At 45.9% G+C, this 13596-nt stretch overlaps 1 protein-coding gene across 1 annotated transcript; it reads left to right on the plus strand.

The window, feature by feature from the left end:
* Positions 1 to 12047: 12047 nt before the first annotated feature.
* LOC147107379 (rho GTPase-activating protein 6-like) lies at positions 12048 to 12965 on the plus strand. The gene has a single exon (XM_086006366.1). The coding sequence runs from the start codon at positions 12382 to 12384 to the stop codon at positions 12952 to 12954; it is 573 nt and encodes a 190-aa protein (XP_085862492.1). The 5' UTR covers positions 12048 to 12381; the 3' UTR covers positions 12955 to 12965.
* The last annotated feature ends 631 nt before the right edge of the window (positions 12966 to 13596 follow it).

Below are 13596 nucleotides of genomic sequence, written 5' to 3' on the forward strand. Positions count from 1 at the left end.
AAATAGTAGATGCATTGCTGGTCATCTTCCAATATTCTATAGATTCTGGAAGAGTTCCCATGGATTGGAGGGTAGCTAATGTTACTCTACTATTTAAAAAGGTGGTAGAGAGAAAATGGGAAATTATAGACTGGTAAGCCTGACATCAGCAGCGGGGAAAATGCTAGAGTCCATTATAAAAGATGTAATAGCAGAGCACTTGGAAAACAGTGACAGGACCGGACAAAGTCAACATGGATTTACAAAAGGTAAATTGTGCTTGACTAATCTACTGGAAATTTTTGAGGATGTAACTGGTAGAATAGATAAGGGAGAACCGGTGGATGTGGTGTATTTGGACTTTCAGAAGGCTTTCAATAAGGTCCCGCATACGAGATTAGCGGGTAAAGTTAAAGCACATGGGATTGGGGGCAAGGTACTGACTTGGATAAAGAACTGGCTGGCAGACAGGAAGCAAATAGTTGGAATAAACGGCTCTTTTTCCGAGTGGTAGGCAGTGACTAGTGGGGTACCGCAGGGATCGGTGCTAGGACCCCAGCTATTCACAATATATGTTAATGATCTAGTCGAGGGAACAAGATGTAATATCTCCAAGTTTGCAGATGACACAAAGCTGGGTGGGTGGGTGTGCTGTGAGGAGGATGCCGAGAAACTCCAGTATGATTTGGACAGGTTGGGTGATTGGGCAGATGCATGGCAGATGCAGTATAATGTGGATAAATGCGAGGTTATCCACTTTGGTGGCAAAAACAGGAAGGCAGATTATTATCTGAAAGGCAATAGATTGGGAGAAGGGGAAGTGCAATGAGACCTGGGTGTCCTTGTGCACCAGTCACTGAAAGTAAGCATGCAGGTGCAGCAGGCGGTTAAGAAGGCAAATGGTATGTTGGCCTTCGTAGCGAGAGGATTCGAGTACAGGAACAAGGATGTCTTGCTGCATTTGTACAGGGCCTTGGTGAGACCACACCTTGAGTATTGTGTGCAGTTTTGGTTGCCTTATCTGAGGAAGGATATTCTTGCCATGGAGGGAGTGCAGCGAAGATTCACCAGACTGATACCTAGGATGGCAGGAATGACGTATGAGGAGAGATTGGGTCGATTGGGCTTATACTCGCTGGAGTTTAAAAGAATGAGAAGGGATCTCATTGAAACTTATAAAATTCTCACAGGACTAGACAGACTAGATGCAGGAAGGATGTTCCCGATGGCGGGGGAGTCCAGAACCAGGGGTCACAGTCTAAAGATAAGGGGTAAGCCATTTAGGACAGAGATGAGGAGGAATTTCTTCACCCAGAGAGTGGTGAACCTGTGGAATTCTCTACCACAGTAGGCAGTTGAGGCCAATTCATTAAATATATTCAAGAAGGAGTTAGATATATTTCTTAAGGCTAAAGGGATCAAGGGATCTGGCTTACTAGTCTAGTGACATAACGACTATGCTACCGCCTCCCCCTGATGGTGGAGCCCAGCACGTGAGTGCAAAAGACAAGGCTAAAGCATTTGCAACTATCTTCAGCCAGAGGTGCCGAGTGGATGATCCATCTCGGCCTCCTCCTGAGGTCCCCAGCATCACAGATGCCAGTCTTCAGCCCATTCAATTCACTCCACGTGATGTCAAGAAACGGCTGAAGACACTGGATACTGCAAAGGCTATGGGCCCTGACAACATTCCAGCAATTGTACTGAAGACTTGTGCTCCAGAACTAGCTGCGCCCCTAGCCAAGCTGTTCCAGTATAGCTACAACACTGGCATCTACCCGGCAATGTGGAAAATTGCCCAAGTATGTCCTGTCTACAAAAGCAGGACAAATCCGACCCGGCCAATTACCGTCCCATCAGTCTACTCTCAATCATCAGCAAAGTGATGGAAGGTGTCGTCGACAGTGCTATCAAGCGGCACTTACTCAGCAATAACCTGCTAACTGACGCCCAGTTTGGGTTCCGCCAGGGCCACTCAGCTCCTGACCTCATTACAGCCTTGGTCCAAACATGGACAAAAGAGCTGAACTCAAGAGGTGAGGTGAGAGTGACTGCCCTTGACATCAAGGCAGCATTTGATCGAGTGTGGCATCAAGGAGCCCTAGCAAAACTGAAGTCAATGGGAATCAAGGGGAAAACTCTCCATTGGTTGGAATCATACCTAGCACAAAGGAAGTTGGCTGTGGTTGTTGGAGGTCATTCATCCCAATCACATGCCATCACTGCAGGAGTTCCTCAGGGCAGTGTCCTAGGCCCAACCAGCTTCAGCTGTTTCATCAATGACCTTCCCTCCATCATAAGGTCAGAAGTGGGGATGTTCGCTGATGATTGCACACTGTTCAGCACCATTCGAGACTCGTCAGATACTGATGCACTCCGTGTCCATATGCAGCAAGACCTGGACAACATTCAGACTTGGGCTGACAAGTGGCAAGTAACATTCGCACCACACAAGTGCCAGGCAATGACCATCTCCAACAAGCGAGATTCTAACCATCTCCCCTTGACATTCAATGGCATTACCATCGCTGAATCCCCCACTATCAACATCCTGGGGGTTACCATTGATCAGAAACTGAACTGGACCAGCCATATAAATACTGTGGCTACAAGAGCAGGCCAGAGGCTGGGAATTCTGCGGCGAGTGTCTCAACTCCTGACTCCCCAAAGCCTTTCCACCATCTACAAGGCACAAGTCAGGAGTGTGATGGAATACTCTCCACTTGCCTGGATGAGTGCAGCTCCAACAACACTCAAGAAGCTCGACACCTTTCAGGATAAAGCAGCCCGCTTGATTGGCACTCCATCCACCTTTAACATTCACTCCCTCCACCACCGGCGCACTGTGGCTGCAGTGTGTACCATCTACAAGATGCACTGCAGCAACTCGCCAAAGCTCCTTCAACAGCACCTTCCAAACCCGCGACCTCTACCACTTAGAAGGACAAGGGCAGCAGACGCATGGGAACATCACCACCTACACGTTCCCTTCCAAGCCACACACCATCCTGACTTGGACCTGTATCGCCGTTCCTTCACTGTCGCTGGGCCAAAATCCTGGAACTCCCTTCCTAACAGCATTGTGGGTGTACCTACACCATATGGACTGCAGCGGTTCAAGAAGGCGGCTCACCACCATCTTCTCAAGGGCAATTAGGGATGGGCACTAAATGCAGGCCTAGCCAGCCAGCGACGCCCACATCCCATCAATGAATAAAAAATAAAATTATGGGGAGAAGGCAGGGACAGGGTACTGAGTTTGGATGATCAGCCATGATCTCATTGAATTGCGGAGCAGGCTCGAGGGGCTGAATGGCCTACTCCTGCTCCTATCTTCTATGTTTCTATAACGGTGGACTCATTTGCAAAAAGTCAAGTGGCTGATTTCTGGGCCATTAAGATTATTCATTGACATCAATTAAATGTGGACATGAACACACACGTCAATGTTGCTGTTAAATTGTGACACAGATCAAGGAGTGGGGGAAAGGTTGGCGCTCGATGGAAATTGTGTAACTTTCCAGCACATTAACCATTAAAAAACCTCTGAGGAAGGATCTCCCCCAAAACACGCACCCACCTTTTCAGATGCTGATGTGTACTTATAGCATTTTTGATCTTCATTTATTGGGTTGTCAGTTTTGTCATTACAGTATCTTGAGGTGTCTTTCTAGAATGGAATCTGAATCAAGGCTATTTTGAGTATTTTTCGTCTTTTCTTTCTTAAATCAAAGGATAACATGGACTGCTGTTCAAACAGTCTCAGCACTGGGTGTCTGTACCTATCTTGTTGAGTAACTGGAGCAATTAGTCATTATTCCCTGTACTTATTATTATTAGAAATGTAGACCCGATAAAGTGGATGGGGTCTCCATTTAACATCTCATCTGAAAAACGGTACCTCCAGCAATGCAGCACTCCCTCAGTACTGCATTGAACTGCCACCCTGGATTGGTGCTCAAGTCTCGTGGAATGGGACTTGAACCCATGACCAGCTGACTGAGAGGCGAGAGTGCTAGCGACTGAGCCATGGCCAATATCTAAAAGTGACTTACTCCGGAGCACACAATCACACCGGTAGCTGGCAGGATGTGAACCTGCGTGGGGAAATCCCAATGGATTTCCAGCTCATTCAGTCCCTCGAGCCTGCTGAGTCATTCAATTAGATGATGACTGATCTGTATTTCAAACCTAATTAACCCACCTTAGCTCCATATCCCTTGACACCCTTACCTAACAAAGATCTATCAATTTCAGTCTTGAAAGCACCAATTGTTTCAGCATCCATAGCTTTTTTTTGCGGGGGGCATGTTCCAGGTTTCCACTACCCTTTGTGTGAAAAAATGCTTTGTGATTTCATCCCTGAATGGCCTAGCGCTAATTTTAAGATTGTGCCCACTTGTCCTAGATTCACCCACCAGAGGAAATACTTTCTGTGTCAACCCTATCACATGAACACAAGAGTGAGAGACTTGGAAATGCAACCACTCACAATGGTGGGCATTTTTGCTTTGCACCAATGCTAAAGTTTAGTGAAAATCAGAAGGACTTGTTGGAGGAAGGAGTCATCGATCAGACCCTAACTCCAGATTTACACCAAAAATCATGTACTGATGCAGATCTATCATATAAATACTCCAGCAGAAATATGTTCCACATGTGCATGCTAAACAACGAGCAGATAAATCAAAAGACTGTTCAACTGTTTTCAACAATGATCAAAGGGTTTCACTATCAAACTACTGTATTTAAAACCCAGGGGAAGCTCTGAAACAGATTCAGATTTTAGTCTTAAACATTTTCCATCGCAAACCATTGAGGTTGTAATCATATTCAATAAATACAAGTAAAATGCTTATTTCACTGTTTATTCAGACTTACAGCAGACAAAAATAGTTTTGCTCCATATTTCACATTTGGATGATAAAATTAAAATGCATTCTCATAAAGACAATGTAGTTATTGAAAAAAGAAGTCAAATAAACACTAGATAAATGGTGAGATGGACACTGAAATATAAACAATGATGACATATTAGTTTCCACTTCCCACTACTTTAGGACAATGATAACAAACTGCTTGTTAGTTTTGTTTATCAGCAACTTTCTCCTTCCTGTAATACTCTCATAGGAAGCAAACATTCTAACAAGGGTTTGACCCGATACATTCTTAATTGTACATGCAGATTAATGTATGCACACCGTATGGTTATTATATGTATGTCACACCATTACTGTTGTTTTTAAACCTTGATTTGATTTCCAAGTGAAAATTTTGATCAGAATGCCAGCCATTGCTCAGTGGTAGCACTCTTGCCTCTGAGTCAGAAAGTCAGACTATATTTTGGAATATTTATAATCCAGTTGAGCTATTAGAGTTAGAAATGTAAAGTAACCAAGAGACAAGAATGGGGCTAGTCAAGGACTGTGACTGCAGTTGTACAATTGTTTAATGAGTCAAAGGTACCAGTCATCAAAGCTGAATATTGTGTAATATCCTACAGTTGGTAGACCCATACTTGTATTATAATAGTTATAGCAAAAAAAAACAACAATTAAGTCTTGTGTAAACTATATGTAAAAATCTTGGTAAACAGGACTGAAGCCAATGAATCATAAGTTAGGTTATAGAGGAATAGGTGGCAGAGTAGGACATCAATCATTTCTAGGCTGACGCTCCAGTGCAGCACTGAAGGAATGCTGCACTGTCGGAGGTGCTATCTTTCGGATGAGATGTTTAACCAAGGTCCTGTCTGTCCTCTCAGGTGGATGTAAAAGATCCAATGGTGCTATTCAAAGAAAGGCAGGGGAGTTTGCCTGGTGTCCTGGCCAGCATTTATCTCTCAACCAACACCTGAAACAGATGATCTGGTCATTTATTTAATTGCTGTTTGTGGCACCTTGCTGTGCGCAAATTGGCTGCTGTGTTTCCCTACATTACCACAGTGACTTCACTTTAAAAGTACTTCAATGGTTGTAAAGTGCTTTGGGGCGTCCTGAGGCCATGAAAGGCACTATATAGCAAGTCCTTTGTTCTATGTATAGTCCGCATTCATGTACATTCTCATTACCATAACGCACTGTGCTTAATGCTCATTTATAAATCTTTCATATTTTCATGACATAAAGTTTCCATTGTCATAAATGTAAGTATAATTAATCACAAAATGTTTCTAAGAACATTTACATGCCTGGTCAGGAACATTCACAACTCCTCAGATAATGAAGCAGTCCATGTCCGCATGCAGCAAGACCTGGGCAACATCCAGGCTTGGGCTGATGAGTGGCAAGTGACATCCACGCCACACAAGTGCCAGGCAATGACTATCTCCAACAAGAGAAAAGAAAGACTTGCATTTATACAGCGCTTTTCACGAGCTCATGACATCCCAAAGCACTTTACAGCCAATGAAGTACTTTGGAACTGTAGTCACTGTTGTAATGTAGGAAACATCGCCGTTGTAATATAGGAAAAGAGGGAGCATAACCACCTCCCCTTGACATTCAATAACATTACTATCACCAAGTCCCCAACCATCAACATCTGGGAGTCACCATTGACCAGAAACTGAATCGGACCAGCCGCATAAATGCCGTGGCTATCAGAGCAGGTCAGAGGCTGGGTACTCTGCGATGAGTTGCTCACTTCCTGACTCCCCAAAGCCTGTCTACCACCTACAAGGCAGGAGTGTGATGAAATACTCACCATTTGCCTGGATGGACGCAGCTGCAATAACACTCAAGAAACTCAACACTATTTAGGACAAAGCAATTGCTTCATCGGCATCTCATCCACTGGCTTAAACATTCACTCCCTCCAGCACCGGCGTACCGTGGCTGCAGTGTGCATTATCTACAGGATGCACTGTAGTAAGTCACTAAGGTTTCTTCGACAGCGTCTCCCAAACCTGCAACCTCCACCACCTAGGACAAGGGCAGCAGGTGCATGGGAGCACAATCATCTCCAAGTTCCCTTCCAAGTCACACACCATCCTGACTTGGACATGTATCGCCATTCCTTCATCATTGCTGGGTCAAAATCTTCACCACATGGATGACAGCAGTTCAAGAAAAAGAAAGTCTTGCATTTTTATAGCGTTTTCACGACCTCAGGATGTCCAAAGCACTTTACAGCCAATAAAGTATTTTTGAAGTGTATTCACTGTTATAATGTAGGAAATGCAGCAGCCAATTTGCACACAGCAAGGTTCCACAAGCAGCAATGTGATAATGACCAGGTAACCTGTTTTAGTGATGTTGGTTGAGAGATAAGTATTGGTCAAGACACCAGGGAAAACTCCTCTGCTCTTCTTTGGAATAGTGCCATGGGATCTTTTACATCCACCTGAGAGAGCAGACGAGTCCTCAGTTTAATGTCTCATCTGAAAGAAGACTCCTCTGACACTCCATCAGTACTGCACTGGAGTGTCAACCTGGATTTTGTGCATATCGTATAATGGTTGGCCAATGTGATTCTGCCTGTTTTGCATCCCAGCCATATCCAATTTCACCCCCATAGACTATAAAAGCTGAAATGTAACAGTGAATCTTCATAAAACATTAGTAAGATCACAATTGGAGTACTGTGTGCAGTTTTGGACTCCACACTATAGGAAGGGTGCTCAGGCAATAGAGAGGGAGCAGCACAGATTCACGAGGATGCCACCTGGTATGAGGAAGTACAAATATGGAAAGACTTGATAAGTTGGGGTTTTCATCTGCATTTGTTAGAGGTGTTTAAAATTATGAAGGTATGGCACAGAGCAGATAGAAACAGATTGTTCCACTGATTGTGGGGTCTAGAACTAGGGGACATATGTAAGACTAAGGGCTGGATTTTCTCAATGGGGGTGTGTTGGGGCGGGACTGCTGGTTGTCGGGTTTCAGTCCCGCCCCCAAGGACGTCCGGCCAACCCACGCTATTTTCCCTTGATTGACCTTGTTAAGCCAGCCCTGTGGGCTTAGCCAGCCAATTAAGGGAAAGCTGGTGACAGAGGACGTCAGCGTATGACATTTCCAAAATTCTATAGACTCTGGAACAGTTCCCATGGATTGGAGGATAGCTAATGTTACCCCACTATTTAAAAAAGGTGGTAGAGAGAAAACGGGGAATTATAGACCGGTAAGCCTGACATCGGTAGTGGGGAAAATGCTAGAGTCCATTATAAAAGATGTAATAGCAGAGCACTTGGAAAACAGTGACAGGATCGGACAAAGTAAACATGGATTTACAAAAGGTAAATCGTGCTTGACTAATCTACTGGAATTTTTTGAGGATGTAACTGGTAGGATAAGGGAGAACCAATGGATGTGGTGTATTTGGACTTTCAGAAGGCTTTCGATAAGGTCCCGCGTAAGAGATTATCGTGTAAAGTTAAGGCACATGGGATTGGGGGCAAGGTACTGACTTGGATAGAGAACTGGTTGGCAGACAGGAAGCAAAGAGTTGGAATAAACAGGTCTTTTTCCAAGTGGCAGGCAGTGACTAGTGGGGACCGCAGGGATCGGTCCTAGGACCCCAGCTATTCACAATATATATTAATGATGTAGACGAGGGAACTAGATGTAATATCTCCAGGTTAGCAGACGACACAAAGCTGGGTGGGCGTGTGTGCTGTGAGGAGGATGCCGAGAAACTCCAGTATGATTTGGACAGATTGGGTGATTGGGCAGATGCATGGCAGATGCAGTATAATGTGGATAAATGCGAGGTTATCCACTTTGGTGGCAAAAACAGGAAGACAGATTATTATCTGAACGGCAATAGATTGGGAGAAGGGGAAGTGCAACGAGACCTGGGTGTCCTTGTGCACCAGTCGCAGAAGGTAAGCATGCAGGTGCAGCAGGCGGTTAAGAAGGCAAATGGTATGTTGGCCTTCGTAGCGAGAGGGTTCGAGTACAGGAACAAGGATGTCTTGCTGCAGTTGTACAGGGCCTTGGTGAGACCACACCTTGAGTATTGTGTGCAGTTTTGGTCGCCTTATCTGAGGAAGGATGTCCTTGCCATGGAGGGAGTGCAGCGAAGATTCACCAGACTGATACCTGGGATGGCAGGAATGACGTATGAGGAGAGATTGGGTCGATTGGGCTTATACTCACTGGAGTTTAGAAGAATGAGAGGGGATCTCATTGAAACTTATAAAATTCTAACAGGACTAGACAGACTAGATGCAGGAAGGATGTTCCCGATGGCGGGGGAGTCCAGGACCAGGGGTCACAGTCTAAGGAGAAGGGGTAAGCCATTTAGGACAGAGATGAGGAGGAATTTCTTCACCCAGAGAGTGGTGAACCTGTGGAATTCTCTACCACAGAAGGCAGTTGAGGCCAATTCATTAAATATATTCAAGAAGGAGTTAGATATATTTCTTAAGGCTAAAGGGATCAAGGGATATGGGGAGAAAGCAGGGACAGGGTACTGAATTTGAATGATCAGCCATGATCTCATTAAATGGTGGAGCAGGCTTGAGGGGCCGAATGGCCTATTTCTGCTCCTATCTTCTATGTTTGACAGATGAATTGTCAGTGTTTGACAGCTTTGAGAAGGTGAGCCCTTGTACCGAAGACTCTCCAAACCTCTTTCCTGAGCAGCAATCAGATGGCTGCTGCATCAGAGAACGCAGCAGCCATTCTGTCTTCTCTGCCGTTGAGATAAGGCACCTCCGGATCTCCAAGAGTTGAAGCCTGCAGGAAGAAGCAAAGGTAAGTAAACTTTTTCTAACACTTTACACTCACCTCTCATACTTACCTCTCCACACTTGCACCCATCACTCACATCCACAGCAGACTTTTCGACCACTCTCACCCCGGCAGACCCACTGCTTGTCTCGCTGACCCTGGCGAGGTTCGCAGCCATCGGGAAGCCCACACTTGCAGGGGTAAAATGGGGAAAAGCCTCAAAACTGCCTGTTAACTACCTGTTAACAGGCAGTTAATTGGCTGTAATCCCCTTCCCACCTTGAGGAAACGGGTCCCTGTGTGACTCGGGGGCCCGCCTACTGGGAATATGGCACGGAGGTGGGTTGGGAGCGGGTTTGGTACCCGCTCCCAGTTTCTGCCATTTTCCTGGCAGTCCCGCCTCCATACCCAGCTCCCCAGGGCTGGCAAAATTTCCCCCATGATGTAAGAGATTTAGGACAGATAGGAGGAGAAACTTTTCATACAAAGGGTTGTGAGGCTGTGAATGCACTACTGGAGTTCATGATTGAAGCAGAGACCATGTCAACATTTAAGAATAGGTTAGACAGGTGATTGTAGGAAAAGAGGATAGAGGGATATGAGAACAGGACGGGCACATGGGATTAGGTTATTGCTCATGTGGAGGGTAAACACCAACACCGACTGGTTGGGCCGAATGGCCAGTTTCCATGTTGTAATTTCTCTGTAATTCTGTGTAATTCCTCATCTCAAACACGTCAAGCCTCAAACAATTACCTTGAATAGGCCCCCACTCCCCTTGTGGGATCCACTAAAGTGCACCAGGTTCAGTCCCCAATGCACAAGGCAGTATGGGGCAGCCAACTTCTGATTAAGATGGTAAGGCACTGAGGCAGTTACTGTTATAAGCAGCTTTTGTTTATATATTACTGGATTATGAATGATACATTTTGAAATTGTTCTTGATATTGCGGGAGGAATGATTTAAACCGTTTGTTTGACATTGCTTTATCCCATACTTCAATGGAGGCGTTTAACACAAATGGGTTAAAACCCACGTTAAACTGATGGACAGAATATCATAGAAATATCACCAGCAGTAATGTTTGGGGTCAAAAAGCCTAGTGGTGTAGCAAGAAACAAGTATGTGATTTTGTTAATAATAGATTACCACAGCTGTCCCCGATTGGTTGTTGTAGAGAGGTGTGCCCGCTCAGTGAGCTAGATTCTCTCATATGAAAACATTTACGAATATATATAAACCCTCTGGGGAAAAGAAAGTGTTTAAGAATCAAAATCTTCTGAGGGAGCATACCCCCAAAAGACCCTCCCCAGAAATAAACCCGGTCCAGGAGTAGAGTAAACGCATTTCTACCATTGTAACAGATGAGAATGGATCCTCCAAAACCGCGCATAATTCCACATCTTAAAAAACACAGGCATCTTCTTGGGTTGAAACCCCTGCACAAAAGGACATTCTCCGATTTCATAGATTTGCACTTTCTAACCTCCTTACTTGTCTCAAGAGTAGATGCTCTCTGAGCGAAACCAAACAGGTGATTCCTATTTATAATGCACCATCATCCCTTCTAGTCATTTAATCACCCCTGCCATCCACCCTATCACCCTTTTGTTCTTTACCTACCCCCCTTTCCCCTGACTCTGTACTTGCTTCGAAGCTGTTCACGTCTAAACAACTTCCAGTTCTGATGTAAGCTCATCACTGTATCAGCCGTGGCACAGTGTTCGCGCTCTCGCTTCTGAGTCAGAAGCTTGAGTTCATTGTCCCACTCCAGGGACTTGAGAACAAAATCCAGCCTGACCCTGGAGTGTAGTACTGGGGGAAGTGTGGCTCTGTCAGAGGTCCTGCAGTACTGGGGGAAGTGTGGCTCTGTCAGAGGTCCTGTAGTACTGGGGGAAGTGTGGCTCTGTCAGAGGTCCTGTCTTTCAGGTGCGACAGTAAACTGCCCACTCTATTTGAAGAAGAGCAGGGGAGTTCTTTCCCCAGTATCCTGGCCAATGTTTATCCCTTAACCAATACCTAAAAACAGATGACCTGGTCATTATCACATTGCTGTTTGTGGGCGCTTGCTGTGCACAGATCGGTGCTGCCTCTCTTACATCACAGCAGTGACTAGACTAAAAGTACTTCGATATAAAGCATTTTAAGACGATCAGAGGTCTGAAATGCGCTAGTTAAATGTCTTTTTTATTTTCTTCTTCCATCGACCTGAAGCGTTGACTCGGTTTCTCGCTCCACGGATGCTGCCTGATCTATTGAGCGTTTCCAGCATTTTCAGCTGTGAGTTATTTCAGATTTCCAAGTATTTTGCTTTTGATTCCTATTTTTGTGTTCGTGTTTACAGCCCCACTGTAGCTGCGCGAGGGTTAACAGGGTGAAAGGTTTGCCAAGTTTGAGTGTGAGTGGTGCGGATGTGAGTGAGTGGCGCTGGCTCGGACTCTGCCGCCTCTCTCCTCCCCTTGTCAGTTTCAGTCGCAGCTCCGCCTGTGTCAATTTCATCAGTGGCCCCTTCATTCACCGGGCGGGCGCGAATTTCCTTCTGGTTCCCCCAAGTGTGTGGCTCCTTCCATGATGAGCGCGTCCCTCCGCCAACGCTCCGCACCGGACCGGAGCGCCAGCTGATGGGACCAAGTCGCCGAGTAACCTGAGCCGCTTTCAAAGGACAAAAACAGCGGGGAACGTCCAAAAAACAGACAAGCGGCGCAAACTTCCCCCCCCCCCCCAAAGATGTCTACGCAAGGTTTGTATCAAGGTGGAGGTGCTGGCGGCGGGGGTGGCGGAGGAGGATGGTTGAATACGGTTTTCTCTTGCTCCTCGCCATCGGCGAAGACCATATCCAAGAGAAAATTGCGCCAGACCAGAAGTTTGGACTCGGCGATCATCAGAGGCTACGGGACCGATGCAGAGCTGGTGGCGGATGATTTCGATGTCCCGAGGAATACCTGCATGAGGTCCAAGTACATGAGTGTGAACAGCCCGCTGTCCCCTCGTAGCTCGGCTGAGAGTTTGGCCGGCTCTCGCTCGCTCAGATACAGGCAGTGCTCCCCGGGCAGTAGCGCCACCAGCCCCCGTGCCCCTCTGGAGAAATCTCTTTCCACCAACTTCAGTTTCGATTACGACCCGAGAGGAGGTGTGAAAAGAACTGCAGCCTGGGACCTCTCCTTCCTCCCCAGGAATCAGCCTCAGAACCTGGCCAGCAACACCTTCTTCTCCCCAAGAAAGTGGCTGCAGAGGAAACCTCATCAACCTAACAGCCAGTCCTACATCGTCTGGAGGTCAGAGGTAGGAATTACGAATTGAACTTTTGTAACTACACCCATCCCTGGTACCCATGGAGGAATTGTATGTGAGAGATTTGATGCATGTATCATTGGCAAACAAGGACACTGAACCATAAGTAGCATTGCCTTGCCAGGGGGTCAGTTGAAATCTTGTTGGCTTTACTCTGGTTACGAATTATGATTTAAACAATGACATGCAGGTGAATCTATGTACTGGAGAGCTGAGGATGAGTTAAACTCCTCAATATCTCTACACTGCACAGATAACTGTTGCTATTGAAACATACCTGTAACATATCGAAGTCAATTAGTCCTTTGGTGAAGAAATTGCTGGTGTTTTGTGTTTTAAAGAACAAATGTCACCCTCAGTTCACCTCCAAACAACAGCTGAGAGCTACAGTGACCAACTAACATTTTTTGCTGTTTCATTTTACTAATTGCTCTGTGAATGGTGATGACATCAGGAGACCTGAAATGGAGGGGATCCCAATGAGCAATATGATGGGATTGAGTTAACAGGAGTGGACATTAACCCAGGGGCCTAGAAATTGGGTATAGCCCCACCAGCATGTTTGCGCCAAAAATTTTGCGCCCGCCGCGGAGCCAGTTGTGCCCGCCCCATATTCACTTTCAGCGCCCCAAAGCGGAACCGGGCGCTGGT

The sequence above is a fragment of the Somniosus microcephalus genome, chromosome 14 (genome assembly GCF_052327205.1).
Source record: "Somniosus microcephalus isolate GS21.2 chromosome 14, FLI_Smic_1.0, whole genome shotgun sequence".
Classification (NCBI taxonomy): Eukaryota; Metazoa; Chordata; class Chondrichthyes; order Squaliformes; family Somniosidae; genus Somniosus; species Somniosus microcephalus.

Excerpts from the sequence above, each read along its gene's own strand:
- LOC147107379 (XM_086006366.1), top strand. The coding sequence starts at position 12,382 with ATGTCTACGCAAGGTTTGTATCAAGGTGGAGGTGCTGGCGGCGGGGGT.